Source organism: Amia ocellicauda, chromosome 2 (assembly GCF_036373705.1).
Source record: "Amia ocellicauda isolate fAmiCal2 chromosome 2, fAmiCal2.hap1, whole genome shotgun sequence".
NCBI lineage: Eukaryota > Metazoa > Chordata > Actinopteri > Amiiformes > Amiidae > Amia > Amia ocellicauda.
Window position 1 is genome coordinate 2,663,501 of NC_089851.1, and position 27,365 is coordinate 2,690,865.

General features: G+C 38.6%; 1 protein-coding gene and 1 long non-coding RNA gene across 3 annotated transcripts in view; both read right to left on the reverse strand.

The window, feature by feature from the left end:
• The window catches only part of faim2a (Fas apoptotic inhibitory molecule 2a), a 39,068-nt gene extending 13,220 nt beyond the window's left edge, over nt 1–25,848 (reverse strand). For both annotated transcript variants that reach the window (XM_066716222.1, XM_066716221.1), the window contains exon 1: nt 25,751–25,848. In XM_066716222.1, the coding sequence (XP_066572319.1) occupies nt 25,751–25,787 (37 nt within the window). In that variant the 5' untranslated portion in view covers nt 25,788–25,848. The remainder of the gene's footprint in view (nt 1–25,750) is intronic.
• A 508-nt stretch (nt 25,849–26,356) lies between these two features.
• Nucleotides 26,357–27,365, reverse strand: LOC136762264 (uncharacterized). Its single transcript, XR_010820475.1, has 2 exons — nt 26,619–27,365; nt 26,357–26,397 (listed from the first exon to the last, which is right to left on the reverse strand). It is a non-coding gene; the product is annotated as an uncharacterized LOC136762264 (long non-coding RNA).

The window sequence follows — 27,365 nt, forward strand, 5'->3', positions numbered from 1 at the left end:
CTAATATGACTCGGTTACATCACTCCTGCCAGAAACCTGTCCGACCGGTGAGCCAAATGGCCAATTGATTTAATTTTGTTACTATGTTAGTAAACTGCAAACAGCCTGGGGATGTAGGTTGAGGTATCTGTATAAGATTTACCCAACATCGCCCTTTTCGAATTGTGTGCAGTATGTGCCTGGTTGCTAACAGGGGTTGAAAGTAACGAATTAAACTACTCTCATTCCTGTAATTGAGTATCTTTTTCGTGTACTTGTACTTGAATATTTTTCATATTTGGTAATTTGACTTTTACATAAGTATGTTTTGAGTGAAGTATTGTACTTCACTACTTTTATAAAGGCATTCGTTACAGAGTACAGATTGTGTAGACTGTCAATGTGGGTTACAGACAGAACCACTAGTCCAGTGTTTCTCAACCGGTGTTCTGTAGGATGGGTGCAGGTGTTCCGTGAAAAAAGGGGAAAATAATACTGTTACTAGCCAACATTACATTTAAATTAAACCCCCATTCACGTTTGAAATACTAAAGTTAGCTAATACAATGTTGCTCATAACTCATACAATTGACAAACATAGGGATTATAAACCAATAAAACATGTTTTACTAAAACCCTCTAAACCTACAGAAAGTTTTTATTAAAGCGACGCTGCATTTGAGAATGCTTCAGTTCGTGTTTATTCTCGTTATGCAGATTACCATACACCGTGGCATAGAAGCCATTTTTACTAAAATGAACATTAAAATCGCTTTTCAAAATTCACAAGATTAAGAAATTACGGTAAATGTTTGCTGATGACGTTGACTAAATATCAGCTGTTGACTGGAGATCACAGTGGAAAAGAAAAAAACGATAAAAAACGTTGGGTAAAACTATACCCGATATTTATGAAATTATTTAAAATCCTACATCGTAAGTGTTTTGGTTATGATTTGTATTGCAATACTTTTAACTTACATAGTAAATTACACTTTTGAGGTCATTTTAAATATATATTTAAATAGATAGGCTATACTTTATATATGTAAGTGACTTACAATGTCGTTTGCATTCAAATTAAGTCTCCCCCCAACATTGATTAACACATTGATTTTATTATAATTGTAAGAGACAACTTTTTAGAAATATATTATTCTTCATACTTAGGTTGGCATTTATTTTGTATATAAGCTCTGAAAGGAAATAATGTCAGCCAGCCTCTAAAAAGGAACTGGCATGCAGCTGAAGAAATGGCAAAGTTCCACAACAGCACATCACTTTTAAAAACAACCAAACTGTTACAGGTGAGCAAATAAGGTCTCAAAACATCAAGAACAAACAAAGAGAGGTTGCAATCTCAGGAACAAGAACTCAGAGTGACACTGTCAACAATTCCCCCAAGGAGTAAACACCTCTGTGCCACAAAACAGGCACAGGTATCGCACATACATTCAAATGTCCAGCACTCCGCCCATGACACTCAACAGGTCAATCACAGTGTGTGTCGTGATGTTACGGTTGGTCAGTCAATTAAAGAAAGATTAGAAGTCATTCATCCAGTGCAGCAGCAGTAGCTAAGGTAAATTAATTAGCTATCTAGCCATGAGTATTAGTGATTAGGGGTGTACGTTTCTTAATCCAAATCGAAACAAGCTTTTGATTTCGACCAGATATTTAGAATTATTTATTTATTGGCTTCCCAACCCAACATTTATTCAAGTATCAGCAAAAACAAAATCTGCGCTGTATTAATGATATAGAAGAACTGGTCAATCAGCCCATGAGAGAGATGGAGTGCACACCAAAACCTAGGAGAGTTGAGACCTTAGAGCAGGAAAGTGTAGAGAACTGCTGGGTTACAGTGGGTCGTAACCACAGAAAAGTAAAATACTGTTTTATTGGTAAAAGTATTTTACATTACAATAATAAACATTCAAACAAATTTTAATACTTGTGATTAAAATTTTAAAAAATCAATTCTTAAAATCACTTAACATTTTTAAAATCTTTGTGATTTAACGTAAACAAAATAAATGAACTTCAAATAAACAAGTGCACAAAACAACAAAACAAACGTGATTAAAGCAAACTGCTACCAACAAAAAAAGTCAAATACATTGAAAATAACTGAAAATGCACCGGACAAATAAAGAAAACAATTAAAATGGTAAAAGTAAAAAACAAACCAAAACGGTCCAATGCATTTAAAATTAAATCCAGACGGTCAATGTATTTGACAAAGAAATAAAACAAAACTAACCAAAAAAAAAAAAACTAGTGCTTTAAAAACAACTAAATCTTTAAAAACAGTTAAAATTCATTTTTAAAAGTCATTTCAAAAAACAATCATTCATAAAATAGTTAAAAGATCTTGGGATCTTACATAGGCAGGGAGGTGTACCACAGAAAAGGGCACAACCCTTAGAGATACCCCAAGAGCTAGAATTGCCCAACAGGTTCCAACTGCTGGAGACTGGTAACTGAGTTGGACAGTGACAGCTCAGACGGTGATGGGAGGGCAGTTGAGCACCAGAACACCATGGTGCCCACTCTCCCCCAGAAGATTGAGGTAGTTATAGTAGGAGACTCAATACTTAGAGGTGTAGATCACACAGCATGTTCTAGTGACAAGGAGACCCACATGGTATCTTGCCTGCCTGATGCTCAGGTTGCAGATCTCCCTAAACTAGTAGACGGGCTACTGGCCAAAGCTGCAGGGAATCCACTGGTCATGGTCCACATTGGAACCAATGACATAGGAAAAGGTAGGACAGAGGTTCTGCAAGACAAATTTAAAGAGTTAGGAACAAAACTAAAGAGCAGAACCTCCACGGTAGTTTTCTCTGAAATACTTCCAGTACCACGTGCCAGACCAGGGAGACAGGCTGAGATTAGAAAGTTTAACACGTGGTTGAAATCTTGGTGTACGGAAGAGGGGTTTAGGTTTATGGAGCATTGGTCTTTCTTCTGGGATAGATGGGACCTGTACAAACCGGACGGTCTACATCTTAACTGGAAGGGGGCTAATGCATTGGGAGAGCGTATGTGCAGAGAAATTGAGAATCATTTAAACTAGGAACCAGGGGGGCAGGGAGCTCTGACAATGGGAGATGTTGCACCTCAATGCCAGGAGTATAAGGAACAAGATGATAGACCTAGAAGCCACAGTACTGGCGGGTGACTATGATGTTGTAGGAGTGACAGAAACATGGCTTACAGAAAATGATGGAGATGAAAGTTGAAAGGATACACACAGTTTAGGAGGGACAGGCAAAATCGAAGAGGTGGTGGGTTAGCATTATATGTGAAAAATGACATTGAGGCAGAAGAACTCAAATTAGATTACAGAATCTTTGTAGGTCAAACTTCTGAATAGAAGATCTGGAGGATTAGTGGTAGGAATGTGTTACAGGCCATCCAACTCAGATATTCAGAAAGATGTTGGATTGTACAATGTGATCAGGACTGCAAGGAAGGATGTGGCTGTTATAATGGGGGACTTCAATTTCCCAACCATAGACTGGGAAAGCCCAGCTACAGAAGCAGAAATAGAAATGGTTGAGATGGTAAATGACTGCTTTCTAACTCAATTTGTCAGGGAACCAACCAGAGAGAGCGCATGCATTGACTTGATATTTTCAAATGACCAAGATAGAGTCAGAGGGACACTAGTTAGAGAACCAATGGCAAACTGTGATCACAATATGGTTAGCTTTGAGGCATTCTTTCAAAAAATAAGGTCCAAGTCTAAAACAATGGTCTACAATTTTAGAAAAGCAAACCTTGAAGGTATGAGGCGGCACTTAGAAGTGGTAGACTGGAGCACATTGGATACAGAGTCAGTTCAGGAGCAATTTGTACCAAAACTTAGCAAATTGAGGACCAACAAACATTGGCCAAAATGGTTTAATAGAAGTATGCAAAAAATATCAAGAGAAGGAAAATGTTGTATAGCGCATACAAAAGGGATGGAGATGAAACAAAATACATAGAATATGTTGAGCTGCAAAGAGACCTTAAGAAAGGGATCAGGAAAGCAAAGAGGGGAAATAGAAAGAAACGCAGCTCTTGGAGCTAAAACTAATGCAAAGAGCATTTTTCAGTACTACAACAGCAAGCGGTCAATAAGGGAGGAAGTGAAACAGATAAAGGGCAAAAACTGAAGTATCTTGGAAAACGAACAACATGTGGCAAATGTTCTAAATGAGTATTTCACAGAGGTTTTTACAAAAGAAAAAACAGATGACATGCCACAGGTTGACAATCAGTCCAGTCAAACTCTGAGAGAGATCAGGATAAATGAGGAGGAGGTACTAAAGGGACTAGCAGAATTAAAATCAAACAAATCACCTGGGCCAGATGGGATATTTCCAACAGTAATGAAAGAAATGAGGGAAATTATTTATAGGCTGCAAACTCAAATATTCCAAATGACACTCAGAACAGGGGATGTGCCAACTGACTGGAAGACAGCAAATGTCACACCAATCCACAAGAAAGGGGACAAAACTGAGCCAGGAAATTACAGACCAATCAGTCTCACCTGCATCACCTGTATGATTAGACAGAAAATAGAGGAGCATCTTAATGAAAACCATATTCTTGGAGATAGTCAACATGGGTTCAGACGAGGCAGATCATGTCTTACTGATTTATTGGAGTTTTTTGAACATGCAACTGCAGCTGTAGATCACATGAAAGCATATGATATGATATACTTAGATTTTCAGAAAGCTTTTGATAAGGTTCCTCACCAAAGACTGATCCTCAAATTGGAAGCTGTAGGCATTCAGGGTAATGTAAGTAGATGATTATGAACTGGTTGATGTCTAGGAAACAGAGGGTGTCGATTAGAGGAGTTGCTTCTAACTGGAGTGAGGTTGTTAGTGGAGTTCCACAGGGATCAGTACTAGGGCCTGTGCTTTTTCTAATCTATATTAATGATCTGGACTCTGGGATAGTTAGCAAACTTGTCAAATTTGCAGATGATACTAAAATAGGTGGCTCAGCAGATACAATCTCGGCAGCACAGGCTATTCAGAGGGACTTAGATAATATTCAGTTGTGGGCGACACCTGGCAGATGAAATTCAATGTGCAAGGTATTACATACAGGTAACGAAAATGTCCACTATAATTACACTATGGGAGGAACAGACTAGATGAAGTAACACATGAGAAAGACCTAGGAGTCTATGTGGACTCCTCACTTTCTCCATCCAAACAATGTGGGGAAGCAATAAAAAAGGCAAACACGATGCTAGGGTATATTGTCAAAAGTGTAGAATTGAGAACAAGGGCAGTGATGTTCAGACTGTACAATGCACTAGTTAGAGCTCATCTGGATACTGTGGACAGTTCTGGGCTCCACACTTCAAGAAAGATATCGCTGCTCTAGAGGCAGTTCAGAGGAGAGCAACCAGACTTATTCCAGGTCTGAAGGGAAAGTCCTACTGAGAGACTGAGGACCTGAACCTTCTCACCCTGGAACAGAGGAGACTACGTGGGGACTTGATCCAAGTCTTCAAAATCATGAAAGGCATCGACCACATCAAACCAGAGGAGCTTTTCCAGATCAGCAGGGACACACGCACCCGGGACACAAATGGAAATTGGGCTTCAAGGCATTCAAGACAGAAAACAGGAGACACTTCTTCACACAGAGAGGCGTCACAATCTGAACAAACTCCCCAGCGATGTGGCTGAAGAGACAATTTGGGAACATTCAAAAACAGACTGGATAGGATCCTTGATCACTTAGTTATTAATGGACACCAAATGAGCACGATGGGGCGAATGGCCTCCTCTCGATTGGACACTTTCTTATGTTCTTATGTTCTTATTGGAATTCAGTCTTGATCACTTTGCAAACCCAGGTCTCTGGATCAATGTCTTGATCTGTTTGATGCTAATTATTTTCTGCTATAGGGCACTGTAGTGTTGAAAAGCTAGTTTCTGCATTGATGTACACATCTGCAAAACCGAGCCATTTCAAAGCGCTTTCACATTCCTAGGGTAGTTTCAATCGAAAATTGAACTGAATCGAAAATTTGTGGAATTGTTACACCCTATTAGTGAGCAAACATTTGAAGAAGTTTGTGGCAAAACATGATAAAAGTCAATTCCACACATAATTCAAGGTATTGCTATGGATATAATCCTAGAGGGTACCTTTTTCACATAGTATACACAGTTTAATCTAAAACGAGTTATATGTATTGTAATCACAATGCTAAAAACTGTTTTTTTGTTTGCTTTTTTCAAAATGTGATATTTGACATTCCTGATTTATATCAAAAGGCAATATATCCATTTTAGTCAATCAGCATCGCGCTTGTTGCAAAAATAGAACTGATCTCTGAAAAGGTGAATGTTCACACGATCACAATGAATGCATCATTCAGCAATGTCGATGAAAAATCAGACAATATCACAAATTACAAACCCGTACTTAATAGCAATTTGCTTTTTGGAAAGAGACGTTTTAGTAAAATACAGCCTCCTGTCCTGACACTGATGTCCCCCACAATGAAGTAACAATACAGTTATATCAACATTTGTTAGTGTTCTAGGTATGTTAGCATTGGGATGGTATTACTATTTATTTATTTAAATATCTTATTTAGATATGTGAAAATAATGTTTTAATGATATTTTCAAAATGTATTTTAGCAATATATTTGATACATGATGAAAATATGTATTGCATTGTAATATATTTCCCAGAAGCATGCCTATAGGTCAGAGTATTTTAAAACACATTTGAAAACATGAGTGTTCAAGTCATATATATTTTTTATCATATATTGTGTATACATTTAAATTCTGATATGGTATACTGTAATACTGAAGCTTCGATATCATCTTTCTTATTGTGTGTCTCAGATAGGTGACCTCTGTACAGTGTGTGGGTAAAGCCTCCAGCGGGGCATGTGTACAAATGTACAATTCAGTAAAAGAATACGCACTGGTGTGCATTCAGGTTATTCGCACCAGTATGTGTCTATGTCAGTGGTTTTCAACCCGTGTGCCGCGACACAATGGTGTGCCGTGAGAATTTTATCCCCTCAAAAATATGATGTAATTTTTATGTAATTATGTCAACTTCATAAATCTTTTATCAAAACAAACGTATTCAAAGTTGTGAAAATGTAACATTTAAATTACTACTGTAGACTTTTTTAAATCCAACTGAAGTCAATTTCTAAACAGAAAGGAAGGGAGAACTGCGGCAGTCGGTTTGCACTTGTTGTGACTGGCGTGCTTTTATGTGACTCGTTAATTGTAGCCACAGTAATGACCCTGAGGCACACATACAAGCCAACATACCTGTTTAGAATAACTAGCTATCTAGCCTTCTTTTAGAATGGACAAGTTTATCCAACATTTCGCAGCCAATACAGATGCTGAAGCACTACAAGCCAAGAAAACTAAGTAAATTACAGAACAATCAGTCTCACCTGCATCACCTGTAAAATGCTGGAAAAAATGATTAGACAGAAAATAGAGGAGCATCTTAATGAAAACCATATTCTTGGAGATAGTCAACATGGGTTTAGACGAGGCAGATCATGTCTTACTGATTTATTGGAGTTTTTTGAACATGCAACTGCAGCTGTAGATCATGTGAAAGCATATGATATGATATACTTAGATTTTCAAAAAGCTTTTGATAAGGTTTCACACCAAAGACTGATCCTCAAATTGGAAGCTGTAGGCATTCAGGGTAATGTAAGTAGATGGATTATGAACTGGTTGATGTATAGGAAGCAGAGGGTGTCGATTAGAGGAGTCGCTTCTAACTGGAGTGAGGTTGTTAGTGGAGTTCCACAGGGATCAGTACTAGGGCCTGTGCTTTTTCTAATCTATATTAATGATCTGGACTCTGGGATAGTTAGCAAACTTGTCAAATTCGATACTAAAATAGGCGGCTCAGCAGATACAATCTCGGCACCACAGGCTATTCAGAGGGACTTATAGATAATATTCAGTTGTGGGCGACACCTGGCAGATGAAATTCAATGTGGACAAGTGCAAGGTAATACATGCAGGTAACAAAAATGTCCACTATAATTACACTATAATGGGAGGAATAGAACTACAATACTGTTTTATTTGGTGTAGTATTTTACATTTTCATAAAAAAAACAATTCAAATTTTTAATACTTGTGATTAAAATCTTTTAAAATCAATTCTTAAAATCACTTAAAAAAATTTAAAATCTTTGTGATTTTAACGAAAAACAAAACAATTAACTTCAAATAAACGTGCCCAAAACAACAAAACAAATGTGATTAAAGCAAAACTGCTCACCAACATAAAAGTCAAATACATTGAAAATAACTGAAAATGCATTGGACAAAATAAAGAAACAATTAAAAAGGTAAAAATAAAAAACAAACAAAAAAGGTCCAATGCATTTAAAATTAAATCCAAAACGGTCAATGTATTTGACAAAAGAATATAACAAAACTAAACCAAAAAAAACCCTAAACAATTAGTGGTTTAAAAACAACTAAATCTTTAAAAACAATTAAGATTCATTTTTAAAATCGTTTTAAAAACAATCATCCATAAAATAATTAAAAGATCTTGGACTCGTGGACAAGTGCAAGGTAATACATGCAGGTAACAAAAATGTCCACTATAATTACACTATAATGGGAGGAATAGAACTACAAGCCAAGAAAACTAAGTATGTTGCTGAGAAGCAATATAATGAAAATGATCTGCCGCTTGGATTTTCATGGACAGGGGATGCCACTTGCCCCCGACCAGTGTGTGTTGTCTGCCGGGAGAAACTTGCTAATGCAGCAATGGTACCTAGTAAGTTGAGACGACACCTGGAAACAAAACATCCATGTCTCAAGAATAAAGATGTAGGAACAAATCGCCATGACAGAATGATGAGCACAGTAATAAGGGTATCAGATATAGCGCAAGAGGCAAGCTACCCGGTAGCAGAGCTTGTGGCCAAAGCGAAGAAGCCGCACACCATCGCCGAATCACTAATCATGCCTGCTTGTAAGCACATTGTACGTGTGCTATTTGGAGAGGATGCTGTGAATCAGGTCGCCAAAATCCCTGTTTCAGACAACACAGACAAAAGAAGAATAGATGGCATGTCTGCTGACATCGAGGAGACCACATATTTGTTGCAAAATGAACTGCGGATATATTTTTATCTTATTGACAATCGGTCGTCTTCATGTGAAAGTGCGTTTGAAGACACTAGCTGTGGTGGTTGGGCAGATACAGCTCTTATTGTTCATGTCTGTCGCAAATCAAACTAGTATCAAACGTCAAGATCACTTTAGCGCGGTCCCTTACCATGACTCTACTACTGACATATGTAACATATTTATAACATGCCATCTACGTGTGATAATAGTTTTAGCAACTGTTAGCATTTAGGCAAGACAATACCATTCATGTTGGTGTGCCGTGAGGTTTTTGGTCTTAGTGTGCAGTGGCATTAAAAGGCTGGGAACCACTGATTCAGGTTATACCCACCGGTATCTATTCAGGTTATACGCACATGTATGTATTCAGGTTATACGCACCAGTATGTATTTAGGTTACACTGACATTGCTTTTTTCTAATCAGAACTATGAATATATGTGTCTTCCACAGTACATCAACCATGTAATTAAACCTCTGATTAACCCAATCATCAAAGCAGCAGGAACGATAGCCCCTCTGTTTTAGCTCACAAGTATAATCATCACTGTTTGCTTGTGTACTAGTGACTATAGCTGGTACTTAGCATTTAATTCACATTGTACTTCAACACGTGGATCAGTAAGATTTTATTCCAGGCTGTGCAGTTTTTGGGACCTTATATTTGGGTTTTATTATAATTTTTGTGTACTAAGCATGGAGTCTGGTTGCTACAGATGCTGCCACCCTGCAAATTAGTTTTTTGTAATAATGGTTTAACATTAAAAATACATATCCCAATATACCCACGATGTATCCTGTAATACAGAGGGAAAGTGTTATATATGATGACTGTGAAATGTATTGGACAAAGGATAAATATCCATATTCACTATATTCAAATTGATTGCTAGCCTGTACATGAATAATTGTCACTTGCACAAATGAAATTCAGTGACACAGATTCCTTGTTTAATAGGATTCAGAGCAGATTCACTCCGTCATTCTCTCCCTCTCTCTCTTTACCTCGACAGGGAACAATATTTTGTAAGTCGCCCTGGACAAGGGCATCTGCTAAGAAAGAAATAATAACCAGGGGACCATTGTAACATCTAGCAATGTTGCATGGGACTACAATGTCAACAGTCACCTGTGGCTTGTTGCATATAGTTTGGGAACAGGGAGGTCTGAATTATACCAAGATACCCAACTAGTTCAAAGTGTTGTATTTTGTAACTGATATTACCATGTTAGATACTTTGAATAAACACAGTGCAGGATTTGGACTCTTTTAACATTTAATGATCATGGTAATGTAAAGTATTATATCTGCATTGTCCTTTAAGGCCACTGGTATTTAGGGTAAGATGTTCCTAAATCTATATGTACCTGGAGACGTATGTTTGGATAGTAATCATGGAAACATCTAGCAATAGAACTGGTTGAGGGGTGGAGCAACAAGGCATTAGTATCTTAAGTGTACTTTTATGAAAGTAATTGAATTAGAAATCCTCTCTCTCTTGCAGTCCCCAAATGTCAATCTGTAAGTGTAACCATTACCTATTGATAGGCGATCAGCTAAAATAAAATGTAATCGCTACTTCTCATTTTACTTTTGTAACATTTAAAATTGTTCAGTGTGTAATTTGTGAGGAATTATCATTGTAATAACCTGATAATTTGCTTAAAAGTAAAAGGGATTGCTATAGATGTCCAAAATTGAGTGGATTGGTAGTTCTCTCTCATATTAACCACATATTTCTGTTAGACTAACAATCCTAAAATTAAGACTGATCTGATGACAGTTGTAGTCGTAACACAATAGGACATAATCAGTAATACACTGCCAAAAGTGATTTCTTACAAGATTTTTTTTTTCTGTGGATGAGAATTGTAGCCGACTACGAAATTGGAGAATACTCCAAACTAACAAATAAGGAAACGCAAATTCTTTTTATTGGGGTCTTCACCGTGAGTCACTTTCCACATACACAATATCACAAATTCCTGGAAAGGAATTATTTATTAAAATTCGGTTTTAAAAACAATACACTGTTGGGCAGTCCAACATCAAGTGTTTCATAAATAGCAGCATGAGTAACCTATTAAAGTGCCAGTGCAGAAGAATACCCTTAATTAACAACCCAAAACAAAAACACAAGGAAGAAAGAAAATATAAAAACCAAATCAAAACACTCCAGTCATTAGAAATCAAAACAAATCTTCAATCAAGGTACATTTAGATATTCCTCATTAGAACCAGAGGAAATAAAGTGCAAGAAAAACCCTCAATTAATCTGTAACACCAAACAGGATTATATTGCTGATAAAAGCCACGTATTACACGTATTACAAACACACAGTGATACAAAACAATCATTCCTTAAAATCGATACATTCCTAAAAATACAATTGCCAGCAATAAAAATAGATGTGAGGATTAAAATGAATAAAAACACAGCTGAATCAAAACTGGAGGCGCCAGGCGAATAGAGCAGGAGCACAATAAACAGCGAGACTTCAAAAGATATCTTACTAGTAAATTAAACTACACATTTGCAGCAGGGGTATCTTATCCAGTGTTTGAATTGAGGGGGGGGCTGGGGGGGTCCAATATTTAATTGAATGAACATATTTTTGTCGAAATGAATGCCCTGACACTTTGTCGGCTTCTTCCGACTCTCATCAGTGTTCCAATCGATTGTTCTCTTCAGTGACGTTCTAAACACGCGCACGTGGGGAGGCGTCAATTCGTCCCGTCCTGGACCTGCGCGCATGCGCAAACTCGAAGTGTTGTGACTCAGTTACAGCAGAGGCTAAATAAGTGGAAACATACAATTCTTCTCTGATTTAGGATTGTTTACACTTTAGATACTATAACTATCGATTTTTTCACCTTTGTGCCGAACAGCAGCTAGTTTGTAACCTAGCCGCTAGCTGACTGTTTTAATCTTATCAATCAGACAATTGTAGGAAGCTGTGCTAACGTTACTCTGAAAAACTTTGTTACATTGAGCAAACTTCGTCATTCTGACAGTGCTTTTTTAAAACTTTATTTTAAAACTACTTTCTTAACTAAGTGTAAGAAACTAAAATCAAAGGAACAAAAATAAGGATGCAAAACAAACACACAAAAAACATCTATGGGATGTTGTATTAGATTGAAGATTTCACTTATTGATCCATCAAAATACACTTAGATAATGTACAAACTGGAGCAGCATCACACGCTTTTTCAAGGCAGTTAGAGCAAATGTTCCTGCAGAAAAGAGACCTGGCAGAATCTGAAGAGCCTTGCTTGTCTTCTCTATAGCAAAGAACAAACCTATTACTCCAGCATTAATACTATTAATTTTAAATAAGTGGCATGCATGATGATTAAATTATGTCACTGTTGACTTTTAAGCACATCTGTGAAACAAGATGGCACAATGTTTCAGACGATTTCACAATATGGACTGACAGATATCTTTATTGAAATGACATAAGTTCATATTTTGTATTTGGGGTGTTCCTTATTGTACAGTATTAGATAACAGGTCATGCTGTTTGCGTGAGCAGACGGCAAAGTTAATTCAACTTAAGGCTTATTTTATACGAGACACATTACACAAAACATTGTATCTATATCATTGAGTTTTTAATATGTAATAGGACTAATACCAATCATTTTAGGGGCTCAAATGTAATTGGACAAAAGAAGATAATCATTAATTAAATTGTTAGTTTCAATACTTGGTTGCAAATCCTCAGCCTAATGACGGCTTGCTTCACTCGCAGTGGCAGCTCTTTGGATTCATATTGAGGCTTAACAGCAACAGATTCCAAATGCAAATGCCACACCTGAAATCAAATCTAGACCTTTTATCTGCTTACCTGTAATTGAACTAATGAGGGAATAACACACCTGGCCATGGAACAGCTGAGACAATTGTCCAATTACTTTTGAGCCCCTAAAACTGGGGGATTACATATAAAAATGGGTGCAATTCCTACACCGTTCACCCAATTTGGATGTAACTACCCTCAAATTAAAGATGAAAGTCTACACTTAAAGCACAAAATTATGACAATTGTGTCAATGTCCAAATATTTATGTATCTAACTGTATTTTCCCTTCTACATCATTAGTTAAGTTGTTGTGTGATATTTTATCAATACATATGTAAGTTTTAATATTTTGCACTTGTGTTTGTATCCAATTTATTTAATTAAATCAGACTCTACTGATTCAAAGAATTCACTTGAAGTTTTTGTGTGCCAAAGCTAAAAGCTTTATTACATAGACCAGTGGTTCCCAACCTTTTTAATGCCACTGCACACTTTGCTAAGACCAAAAACCTCACGGCACACCAACATGAAAAAAAAAATCAAAATTTACTAGGTATTGTCTTGCCTGAATGCCAACGGTTGCTAAAACCATTATCACACGTAGATGGCATGTTATAAATATGTTACATATGTCAGTAGTAGAGTCATTAAAATGGTGAATGTGTGAAGTGCAAGGAGTGGCCTTTAGTGGTGTAATAAACAAGTAGACAGACATACTAAATAATTACTTAATACAAATCATTTATTCAGTGCAGGCAGACCAAGACCAGACACTAAAAACTATTCACAGTAAATTAACAGCAAAATATGTTCAGCTCACTATATCTTATAACAAGTTAATTAAACTCAGTGGTTAAACGTAACAAAGGGCATTACAATTGTTGAGAAACAATAGCACACGGATCAAACATGCTATCCCCGCTGTTTTATTCGATTTGATGAAACGTTTCGCAACTGAAATGTTTTTTTTGCGGACTGAATGCACACCTGAACTGAGCAAGATAAAAATATATCCGCAGTTCATTGAAGCATTTTCATATCAAATAAATAAGCCTACCAAAAGGGCAAGGACAAACATATTAAATAATATTCATAAAATCTATTTCGTCCACAAGTCCAACCTAGCAAAAGGACAAGCAGAGTGCAAGATAAAAACGAATTCAACATGTGTCCATTTAATCAATAGCGTTTCAGTACCACTGATAGATAGCACTGCAACTCAGCGCAGGTGCGCATTCAGTCCGGAAACAAAACCTTTCAGTTATGAAACATTTCGTCAAACAATAAAACAGGGATGAAGTCTGCATTTGTAGGCCAACTCTATTTGACCAAACATTTTGCAACAAATAAGTTGTGTGGCCGAATGAAAACTCCCCGGATAAAAGTGCGGGATACAGTTGCATTGGAAATCGTCACACCAAGCACATACAAAGGCAAAAATATAAAAATCAAATATGGTGCAATTTCACATTATTTATAACCTAAGTTCATTCAAAATATTTCACATCTGAATAAGGCCGAAACAAAGATCATGGACAAAACTGAAGGGCAAAACATTGGCCTATTAAAGTTTGAGTTTGGCTTGAACTGGAGTTTCATCCGACTGGGGCAGGCTGTCCTTTCAGCACCAATCTCGGGCAACATCTCAAACTTAAACTGAAAGAAACAGACATTTGATAACTTCTTTAAAAATAAGCATATAGACTTTACAAAGACACATTACAGCACTACCCCCACCTGGGACTGAACCCACACCCCTGTGCTCCAGAGTCCACAGCCCTAACCACCCCCCCATACTACTGCCACAGATTACATTTTAACAATGTATTTTGAAAATGTACGATTACACTGATTATTTGTTTTTTCTTCTTGTGAAAAAGCACTATCCCCCATTTTCCAGCATGCCTGTGGACCACTATGCATTATTCTGCGTTATCGTTTCTTTATCCGCCATCTTTACAGCAAAGTGTTGTGCAATATAATGGAAACGTAAAACAAAACAAATGTTTTGAAAAACAACTGCGGTTTGGATTTTTTTGCTAAATGCACAGAAGACGCCCAAAAAGCTCCCAGATAGCACACAATGTTGGGCAAGGCCTTTTCCTTGAGACCACATTGATAAAAGGCGTCTCCTCAGATGACCTGAGTCCGAAGAGCAGTAAGTTAATTTTCAGGACTATTATTAAAATATTTAAATTTACTCGGTAGGCAACATCGGTCCAACCATGGGTGATCAGTCTGGCCGACGTTGGCCCAACACTGCTGTGCTATCTGGGCTTAATGTAAGCTGTGCGACTGAAAATTGGTATATCACGGAGGAACAAGCAAACTCTGCGATCATTTAACCAAATTATGTTTAATTGATTATGTATTTATTAGGCTTAATGGGTAAATTGCATAGAATTGATAGCAGCGCACTTGAGATGATCCCGTCCAATCGACCAATTTTTATTTTTATTATTATTATGGTGGTATTATGGTATTATAATAATAATTGGTCGATTGAACAGGATAATAGTACTACCGAACAATATATAATGTTGACACAAAATCTGAACTGTAGAATGGTGTCTTTTTATTATAGTCAACCCAAATGTTAAGGTTTCTGTGTTCCGATATCTTTAGTATTTATTACTTTCTGTATAGTTGTCTTTCTTAATGTTACTGAACATCGGGGTATATTCATCAAGAGTTTTACAATGATTCACTATTTCCAACACTTGTTCTGTATTGAATAAACATACATATGTCACCACACAGTTTATTATGAGTACTGTGCTTTTACTGGAAGGTTAACGTTTCATGCATGTAAAATTAATACCTATACATAAACCATGTGCTTGTAAAAATGAATAAAAACATGATTACTTAAAGGGGATGTTTTAACTTGTTTATATGGATTACCTGTAAAAACAATGAAAATCCTACTATACGCTGGAAGCAAATGTGACATCATCGATAAATGATTAAACAAAGCCTCGAACCTTCCTATAGTAATGTGTTCCGAACCTTCGAAGGTAAAAATTGGCCTTTCGGGACAGCCCTACACCTTCTAACTTGCATTTACCTTCTCCCATCCTTGACGCTCCCTGCTATTGCTCTTCATTTCATCTGCACTTGTTCACGGATTTCCAATGCCTTAATTTTAACTGCTTTTCTGCCTTGGGGTAATGATGCCTGCTTTTGTCACCCCTGATGTAACTGCTACAACCTTTCTGCATGTACTTTATGCACTATATGTATTACTTTATCTTAATTTACTTCACTTCAATCAGGAGTTATAATCTATATTGCATTCTCTGCTCTTTTAGTAGTTTGCTTTGGGAAATGCATACGTATTTGATGGTGCCTGTAATGAGTAAGTCACCCAGGGCAAGGGTGTGTGCTCAGAAATAAACAGTAATTGTATCAGCTTTCAAATGGATGTGTAAATGACAGTGTAGAATAAGCAAGTGTAATTTTCCACCACGTTGGTTGCTATACAATTGGCAAAGCTCTGCATACCTTTCCCTGTGCCAATTATATTGTGCTAGACTATAGGTTTCCACATACCTGAGAAGAACAGTAACATCAACAACAATCCACACTTCATTCACGCCGCCAAGTGAGACTGGGTTCATGTCTTGAGAAACACTGCACCCAGAAAGCATGGACAATAATGACCCTGTACACCAGACCTAATTTCTATAGCAAAAATAATGTGGAACTTATCCTATTGAGAGACTCTGTGAAGTGGTCTATGGAACAGTTGGATAAAATATAAAATATAAACCGTAAAAGACAAAAAAGACCTGAAACTTTTTCCAAGGGTGAACATGGGGCAGAAGAAAGTCAGGGACACGTGTGTAGCACTGGCTGCATAGCACAGCACAGTATGTTACACTACAATGCATCCTCACTGTACTTCCTGGTTTAGCGTGTGCGAGCACTAAGGCCCAGCTCAGATTCGAAACACATCATCACAGGGACCTCTCCGAGTGCCCTGCTCCAGACAGCTACACCTAGTAGGGTGACAAACCAGGTTTATACACTAAATTCAGAGGGTTTGTGTCACTGTAATGAGTTACCTTTCCAAAGATAGTAAAAGATCTGCTCCAAAGTTTGTATACCACTTCTTCAATAGTGCAATTTTTTCAAATGAATAAATGTATGGGGGCTTCTTGTAACTATTTGGCCTGAGAATATAAACTGAGTGAGTTTATGTGTTACAGAAACTCTAATACACACTGGCACTGCACTGACTCATTACTAAACCCTTCACCAGCTTAGGAAATTCAGGCCCTCAAAGATGGGAAAATACACACAGAGAGACATGTCTGTCCGCCCTTCACACACTTCAGATGCTCCACCGCTCCTTTAGGCCTCCTGTATAAACAAGCGCAGTGTCTGAAACTGAGCAGATGCTGGTTCCTGTATATTTCATAAGGCCAGTTATTAAGAACAGGCTGTTTCAAGGCCCCTCAGAGAGAGAATGGTCTATACGAGCCAAGCAAGGCCTCTTCTACCCTGGAGGGACCTGCAGGTGAGCATGTGCCCTTACAACACTCTCACAGTAATAATAAGGATTCCAAATTATGTCACCTGTGATATCAGCTGTGCATTATTATTTCAGGCAGAAGGGATTATTATATTTTTTTTTCAGTTATTGAAAGTCAGGCACATTTCTTTGCTGTTGTTTGAATTTCCTGCATCTCAGCTGAGCGTGTCAAGTTGCCGTGGGGGTGCTGGGTTTGACAGTCTTCTCATGCATGAGCCGTGCCTGGGTTCCATGTTCTCGCTGCCTTTAGGACGGCTCTGACCCAGTGCAGGGGCACTTCTGGAGGTGTCTGGTGGGTCTTTGCCATGAGCGAGTACCCCTGCTTTCTTTAATACTCTCCACTTTGATAGCGATTCTAGCATGGTTTATCATAGTGAACTTTTGAAGACGACAGGTATAGAGATGAACAGTATCTATATATGTGTAATCCTCCATCTTCACAAAATGAACATAGGACAGCAGTCTTTTACACTTTTTGGAAGTCTTCGGAACTTTTTTTGTCCCTTGTATTTTCCCCCAACCAGAGTTGCACGACTTCTGCACCTCTCTCTTCAGATCTGTTTGTCAACATATGCCCATGTCTCTCTGCAGTGACTTGTGTGGGGCTCTGGGTGGGTTTCAGCTCCTGTCCGCCTGCCCCTATGCCCCCAAGTACCCCCTTTTCTCAGCTCCCTCCGAGTCTCCTACTGACCTACCTTCCTTCTCCTCTTTCTCACCACTGCTGGACCCTCTCCTGACTCACCTCCTTCAAGCAACTGATCCTGCTCTACTCCCCCTCATCTCCTCCCTCTACTCCTGGAGTTAAACTTCTCCAGACAGGTGTGCCTCCTGGCTGCTCACCTGGTGTTCTCTGCCTCGATTCACACACATGCTACTCGGCTAACACTCCTTCCACTGGCTCCTGATTTCAGCTCCCATGCAGTTTGAGACTTTGTTTCTTGCCTACCCTTGCCTCGAGCACCTACCATTTTACTGTAACTTCTCCTATTCCAACCCTTTAAAACATACCTCGGACCTAAATATATTATGTCTGCATAATAACTAATTTGTACTGTTTTGTATGCTTATTATAAACTGTATTTTATACTGAGTGTATTTACTGCTCTGTGTTATGCTTTGAAAATGTCTCCTTTGAAAACGTACCTCTCAAAATCCACACCCGTTGTTCCGTTTAGATATTACCTGCCATAAATAAATACTTAAATGAACAGGACTCATGCATTCATGTCTGTGCAAGTCGGAAGTTCTTCAACAACATTTCCTGACAGGGGAGAAGCGTATCGCAGTGCAGCACGATGTACTGTACTACTTAAACAGATGTTTGGAAATATCAAAAGCTCCAGAATCAATAGAATTCTTCAGACCTCACCAGTGAGAAACCAAAATCAGCTACTCTCCACAGCGTACATTTTTAATGTGCCCAAATGGAACAAATATATATTTTTAATGCAGGGTAGACATGCAATCCTTTTTCCTATGCCAATATTGGGCACTTTTGTGGTATATTTAAAAAAAAATTAGGATGTTTTAAAAACATACTTTTCTCTGTAATCCATATATCTATGCTATAGGATGAACATATAAGGTGAGGTTCAATTTTCTACAATATATTTTTTAAATATAAAATGAATATACGGCTAACAGACTAAAATATATTTCAAATATATCCCTTACAAAATTATGAGAATCCATATGCCCGAGATATATTTGTTCTCATGGGCATGTATACTAAATGTTTTCCACAAAGCCTCTTTTGAAGATGATTCTTTCTGACATTGGAGGACTTCCACCAAGAGAAGTCTGTGGGGTTTTCTAGGAACTCTCTGTCAAAAGGTCAGGTGTGTAAGCTTGTAGGCACACAGTGTCCTTTATTACACCCCTGCTCTAAGGTTATGGAAAGATTCAAATTTTGCTACAGGAAATGTAGGCACTGTGTTTGGGGATGAAGTGTACATGTGGACCTGTTTATGGGCTGCTGTTTTTTTTTGCTTTCTTCATTATTAAAAAATAAGTCAATGTCTTGTTTACTTTATCAGAGGCACGACCGGTGTAAAGTCCTAAAGCACCCAAGCCTGTACTGGGATCAAATATTGACTAATTAACTGACTCACTAACTTACCACACCGTATTTAAAACCAATATAAGAAATATATGTTACCAATAAAAAGAGGATTGTTGATGGAGGTTGAAAACACAATGCCCGCTGTGTCATCTGAGTGACACTTATAAGATAGTGTCCCTAATAAATAATTCATATACTATAAAATATATTTAAAAACATATAAATGGTTCTGTAAATAAATATATAAAAACATTATATTGATTATATTACCAACTTTGCTCCCCTTGACTCATCCTAGTCCCCAGCCCAACTACCGTGCAGCTCAGACCTCCCTCTGCTATCTCCCGGGATTGTCCATAGACCTAAAGTGACCTATTAAATACATGCTTAAAGTTTTATCTTCAATCTGTTCAATGCGTTGCAGGTGTATCTGAATTAAAACCGCCCACAGACCCCCAACATCAGTGCTCTACGTGGTCTAACCACATACTTGGCTTATCTGAGTGTGCTTTGAGGTAGTTCACAGCCCATGTGGAACTTGCCCCTCTTGCTTATTATTGCTTTTTCCGCAGTAGGTGACAATATTGATTTTTCCCTTGTTTGTTTAATTTCCACTAAGTGGTTCCTTTATCTGCCTCCTTTGTGAGCTCGCCTGCAGTCTCAATGGTAATCAAAATGTCTGCCTGCATTGTCAAAGCAGGAGATAACAACTGAGCGCTGCTGGCAAGAGCTTTCACTCTCACACGCTGCCCACAGCCACTCATGATAACCACACAGACAGCAAGGCATGAAATCCACAGAGGAGATAAGATGCAGTGAAAAAACCCATCACTTTCTGACAGGGAGAAATGCCAAACATGCCGAGATGTCACAGGTCACTCCAGAGACAAAAATACACAATCTAGCAGGTGAGCGAGCCACATCTGATAACGTTAAGCTGAGTCTAAACTTTATAGAGAATGAGGATAGTATGTTTATGGGTAGACAATTATATTATTAACAATTACATATTTAAGATGTACCATCAAAATTGTATTATTAAACAGGCTATATATGTTTAGGTTTGTTAATTTCTCCAATCATGTTAATCAAGCCACAGTGGCACCTGAGAGGCATAAATAGCAGATGAGAATCTTGAGTCAGATATCTTTCAGGGTTACCACCTGATTCAGATCGATTTCAGAAACAAAAACAAAACGTTTTCTAAAAGTCAACAGGTACATGACAGTACATGTTTGTGCACATGTGCGTGTTTGCATGTGTGTGTGTGCACCAAGCCCTCCTGACACCGTCACTTCGGACAGGTTTTGTAAATAGTCCCAAACTGAGCTGGATCTACTTTGGGACACTTCTAACCTTGCTTCTGACAGAAAACAATCTTTTCACCCAGAAAGCACAATCCTGACGCAGTAAAGTTCCCCTATTCTTCACCACGGAAAATATTTGCTAAAATGTACATCAATCAAATTTGTTTAGATACACCACATCCTGCTGTTTCTATTTCTTGAGCCTTTCCTATGCTGCTCTGAATTAGTCTTTGTTGCCCTTTCTTTTTGGAGCGCTGGAAATTCTTTCCTGGAAGAATTCCTTCATTTGTTTCTTTGTTTCCTCAAACTTGTTTACGTTCCAGCAGGCGACCCATGAACAGAAAGAACTGAGCCTGCTTCACACGCTACCGTAAATCACCATAAAGCACAAGTAGGCAGGATCACAATGGTCTTAAACTACTCCCGTGTGTCACTACAGTTTAGCACAAAACCTTTGTTATCTTTATTTTCAATTCCTAATAATTATACAAATAATAACTGCAACCCTGTACTGGAGGAAGTGGTTATTGAATATGGATGAATGGATGGCTGTTAATAATAATAATAATAATCAGAATCATAATAATCATAACAATAATAACAACTACAATACTCTGCAAAGTTTTAAAATGGGTCTAAGAGAAAATCACAGATCACACTTTATATTGCAAACCTCTGATTATTGCAGAAAATATTATTTTACTCCCGATGCCTCCTTGTCATGGTTGGAATGTTTTAAAATGAAGACACAAGCTATTTGTCTTCACAGGAGGAATATATTAAAAGAAGAACAAGACCCAGTGAAGACACACGCAAAGCTATTGTGCAGGATAATCGAGTTTCACTGCTGAAGTAATGCCATCTCAAACGGCACCTTTGCATTGAATTTCAGATGTCTGCGGCAAACCAACACACAACCAGAGCACTGAGCTGGTGTATACGTGCAGCTCTTGTTCAATCAAATCAAATCCTTCCACCCGGACTGTCCTGGTTTGGTTTGGTTTGGCCTTTGTGTGAAAGGAGCAGCAGGAGGTCCTTACACACCCCTATGAATGAAAAATATTCAGATCCTTTAAGACATTCATGGAAAAGCAGGGCCTGTTCTCTGCAGTCTCAAATATCTTTAGTGCAGATTTAGTGCAGAGGCTCCAGCACCAGGAAGCATGCCATGTAGGTTTATAACCCTTGTGACCGGACAATAGGCTCTCTTCACCATTCACAGAAAAAACAACTAGACAAGATCTGAAACAGCACTGTGCTTTTTGTGTGAGCAATTTGTTATTTAAGTATCCTATGTTTATATAGTTTGCAGTAAGCAGTAAAAATTGGAAGAATTTTATTTTTTATTACACTGATTTATGTGTAAATGGTTTTATCTTGTAGGCAAACAAAATGCATTATTATTATCATTCTTATTATTAGTAGTAGAATTATTATGTCAATTACACAAGGAAATGTAAAAAATCAGGTTGTGGAAGTGAGGTGGCTTGGATAAATGCAATCACTGTCTCTCCAGTAGTGCAAACATCAGACTGTGTCAGGCCAACGCACTGTGCAAAAATCTTTCCTGAACCAGGTTAATTGAAAAGCAATCTCTGAAAGCGCCTTCTGAGAAATATCTGATGATGTACCGGGGCAACAGAGTGCAGCGTATGGAGAACATTGTTCAGTGCTCTTCAGAGAGGCAAGTCTGACAATCTTCTTCACAAGGAGGTAACAAACTGCAGGATGAGCTGTTTTTAGTGTGTGTGTGTGTGAGAGTGAGGGATATTCAGCCGAGAGTCAGTTACAGCACAGCACAAATGTTGTAGATTTGGAAATGCTACCCACCCCCAAAACAAGATAAATGAAAAAGAAGATGCAAACTTAATAAGGAATCAATGAGTTAGTGACACACAAGTACACAGGGTATGCTAGTCTCTTCCTGTGAGGAACTGGGATGGCTTGACTATAGAGCTTGAGAGTTAATAATAGAGAATATAGCTCAGCTGAAATTTGCCTGCCATTTGATCCGGAGGTCACTTTCCATAACACAGCCTATGTTATCCCACACATCTGTGTTCACGGAGTTTGAGAATATGGCAACAAGCAGAATCCCAAACGGAAGTCAGGACCCTAGCGAAAGCAATACTAGCCTGTATGCGCCACATTTAAAACTTAACAAATGCACACAAACATGGTGCTCAGGCAATCAACCCTTATAATTCTTTGATGACTATTTATATATATATATATATATATATATATATAATATATATATATATATATATATATATATACACACACTCACCTAAAGGATTATTAGGAACACCATACTAATACTGTGTTTGACCCCCTTTCGCCTTCAGAACTGCCTTAATTCTACGTGGCATTGATTCAACAAGGTGCTGAAAGCATTCTTTAGAAATGTTGGCCCATATTGATAGGATAGCATCTTGCAGTTGATGGAGATTTGTGGGATGCACATCCAGGGCACGAAGCTCCCGTTCCACCACATCCCAAAGATGCTCTATTGGGTTGAGATCTGGTGACTGTGGGGGCCAGTTTAGTACAGTGAACTCAAGCCAAATTCTGACTCTACCATCTGAATGTCTCAACGGAAATCGAGACTCATCAGACCAGGCAACATTTTCTTCAACTGTCCAATTTTGGTGAGCTTGTGCAAATTGTAGCCTCTTTTTCCGATTTGTAGTGGAGATGAGTGGTACCCGGTGGGGTCTTCTGCTGTTGTAGCCCATCCGCCTCAAGGTTGTACGTGTTGTGGCTTCACAAATGCTTTGCTGCATACCTCGGTTGTAACGAGTGGTTACTTCAGTCAAAGTTGCTCTTCTATCAGCTTGAATCAGTCGGCCCATTCTCCTCTGACCTCTAGCATCAACAAGGCATTTTCGCCCACAGGACTGCTGCATACTGGATGTTTTTCCCTTTTCACACCATTCTTTGTAAACCCTAGAAATGGTTGTGCGTGAAAATCCCAGTAACTGAGCAGATTGTGAAATACTCAGACCGGCCCGTCTGGCACCAAACAACCATGCCACGCTCAAAATTGCTTAAATCACCTTTCTTTCCCATTCAGACATTCAGTTTGGAGTTCAGGAGATTGTCTTGACCAGGACCACACCCCTAAATGCATTGAAGCAACTGCCATGTGATTGGTTGATTAGATAATTGCATTAATGAGAAATTGAACAGGTGTTCCTAATAATCCTTTAGGTGAGTGTATATATATATTTTACAGTATATGCACATGCATAAACAGGAACATAGGAGTCTTGATTACAATACAATACCGCATGGGTTACAAGAAAGAACTATGATACTGAATTGCTCGAGACAAATTACATCAACAGAAAGGAATTCCCAATCTATCAGAAGGACATCTTGTGGGAACGGAAGTGGGATCTGATGGTGTTCCTGATCTACCATCTACTGCTGATGTCCTTACTTAGTAATCACAAGTAAAGAGCAGCCCTGAGTCAAGAGCGGAGCATTGGAGGGGCAACACACTCCCATTCCTAACAGCCCCGGGGTTATACTGATCCACAAAGATAAACAGATCGATCGATATACAGACTGACTGACTTTGGGGCACCTGTGTGATTCAAAAGGGCACTCTCCAAATGCCCCGTGGTAACCGAACAAAAGGAAAAGAACAGCCAATCCCACCCTCACTGCGCTCAGGCCCTGACAGACCCAAACAGCGCTCCCTCCTGGAGTCACAGTCAAGGGAGGATGTGTGGTGAGACAGAACTGAGGACTGCCGTTTTCTTCCCAAAGTGCTGCTGATGAAGGGATGAAAGCTTTGTTATTGTATTTACTCTTCTTCTGGCCTTCCCTGTCGCTCTATCCTTCATTGTGTAACAAAAATGGGAAATTAGTTAAGAATGAAGCAAAATATATATTGTAATTAAACAACGTTGCTGATTAACTGGAGGCATTACATTTATTTTGACTGCAGACTGCAAATTATATTATATTATAAATACCCTCAATCAACGGTCCCCTACTGAACCAAAAATACACTTTGAAAACATGCAATATATGGCTAATTGATCAAATAACCAAATGTATCCAATAACTAATTAAAAGTTCCAGTTGGGATGGAAATCAGAACACATTAGGAGACTCTGTAGCCCAGACTGCTACTGACAATATTAAATATCAAAATTAATAAACGAACAGGAGGAGCAGCATCACAATTAAATGCTTAAATGCAACAAAGTTTGTGCCATCTTACACGACTTTAAATGAATAAACGCATGAATTGAAGATGTTACTAAATGACAGGGGGTTCCAGCTACACTGTGAATTGCTCAATCACAACCCCCCATGTGGGGCTGAGAGAGGCAGTGTATACTTTGTATCAAGATATATAACGAGAATGAATGTAGAATTGTTTAGTAAATGTTGTGTTTGATGTATATTAACGTCTGTCAACTTGTGTATATTGGATTTATATTATTGCCCACTGCACTGTTCTGTATTGGCACCCCCTGTGAATGCTTTGGCGAAACGGGTGTCACCTTGTCATGCCAATAAAGCTCTTTCTGAATGTAATGGTGTCTGTGCACAGAGCTGCAAATCCTGGACAACCTGCCCCGCCACACCCCCGGCCCGGCCACCTCTCCGCACAACACCGTCCCGGCGAGCACAGCGCGCAGGCCCGGCCGGGCAGACGCCATGGAAATAACGGTCCTTATTGTAACCACAATCACACCATGAAACACCACGGCCTCCGCTACTGATTTCGTTTTTTCTCGAAATATATTTTTTAAAACAAATGACATTTCCTTTGCAATGTGGAGGGACACCCACGACATCCACCGCGCACGTCCTGGCGAAAGATAGCGATTAAAAGCGACCAGCCTTACCTGCAGCGGGAGGATGCGTGACGGCTCCTAATGACATCCACTCCGCAGCCCACCACACACCGAGAGCCAGCCCCTGCCCGTGACGCACTTCCGGACCGCGGCGACGCGCAGTGCCTTCTGGGAAATGTAGTGCGTCCCGCTGGAAGTTGTAGTTGCGCTTGACTTCTGTCCTCTGCGACTACGTTTCTATACCGTCCTGTGTTTCCAGTAGTGGGGCTTCTCATCAAAATTCATCTACCAGGATTCGCCCTGGCATGTTCAGAAATGAGTGCGTGGGTTTATGTAAAATAGCAACAGAAAATGCTGTTACACCTGGTTAATTTACACAAACCTTTTGTTCAATGATGTCTTTGTTTTAGTTCATTTAGTTAATTGTAAGCATCATAAGAACACCCCTTTGTTGATGTTTCAAGGGCAGGTGTGGGGCATTCAAATCCTCAATGGCCTTTAATGGTCGTTTGAGGTTTTCCCTGTGCCAGTGTAACGGGTGTGCGTGGTCTGCCGTATATCTGGCTAAATGCACATCCGTTGACGTCTACGTGATCTGCGTTGTGTTCTGTGATTGTGACTGTGCTGACGGAAGGAAGGACCCGGACTACAAACAGCTACTGGTTGCTCCTTTAATGCAAGCCGTATGGCGGTGGTATCTCCTCTCAGTGAGCAAAGCGCGAACTCCGCTAATTTACACTTACATAGGCAATCTAAGTTAACATAGTTCCTACGTTAACACAAGAGTGATTTAGATGACTTTAAAAATAAAATGAAATAAAATACATTTCCAATACATTTGATTACATATGGTTTTCAGAATGTTAAACACAACCAGTAAAATATTTGTGTAAATAATGAACTAACTGAATAAACATACCTGTACAAATCAGTAAAAAACAGAAAAATGTTCTTTAACATGCAGTCTCTTCCACACACGTAGTTCGTCAGTCTCCTATTAGCAAATAAACACACAGGAAACCCCGTAGCACTGAAAAACATGTGTCTCCCGTATAACTTGTAAAAGTGTATTTACAGGGCTTACATTTTGACAACACGGCTGCATGTTTACACTCTTAAGACTAGCATTCACTTTATAACTGCATATGGTTATATTATATTATCTACAAAACGAAATAAACTCTTAATGATAACCAGCGGAAAAATCATTACCTCCTCTCAGTGAGCAAAGCGCGAACTGAGAGAGACGCAGAGTTGACGTCGTAATACTGAGACCTCTTAAAGCAACAGTACAGGTATTAACACTTCAGTTTGAATATACTCTAAACCGTACAAAACATGTTATGAACTTAATAAAACACATATTATTCAATATTTATCAGGATTTGGTGAAGTTTCAACAACAAAAAAATAATAATTTCAACCTGGTTACATTCACCCCTCCTAAAATTCACCAACATCCTGATTGAGGAATGTCTTACAGGAGGAAATGTCTACTACTGACACAAACTGGCACAAGTGAAAAGGTAGACCTAGTCCACAGTTAACTTAAAAGTTACCTCAAATACAAGGTTCAGGAAAGAAAGAGGTTGATCAGGTCTCTAAATTCCCCTAGATTAATGTGACGCCTAGTACGCCACACAACACTTGACCTCAGAAAATGTTA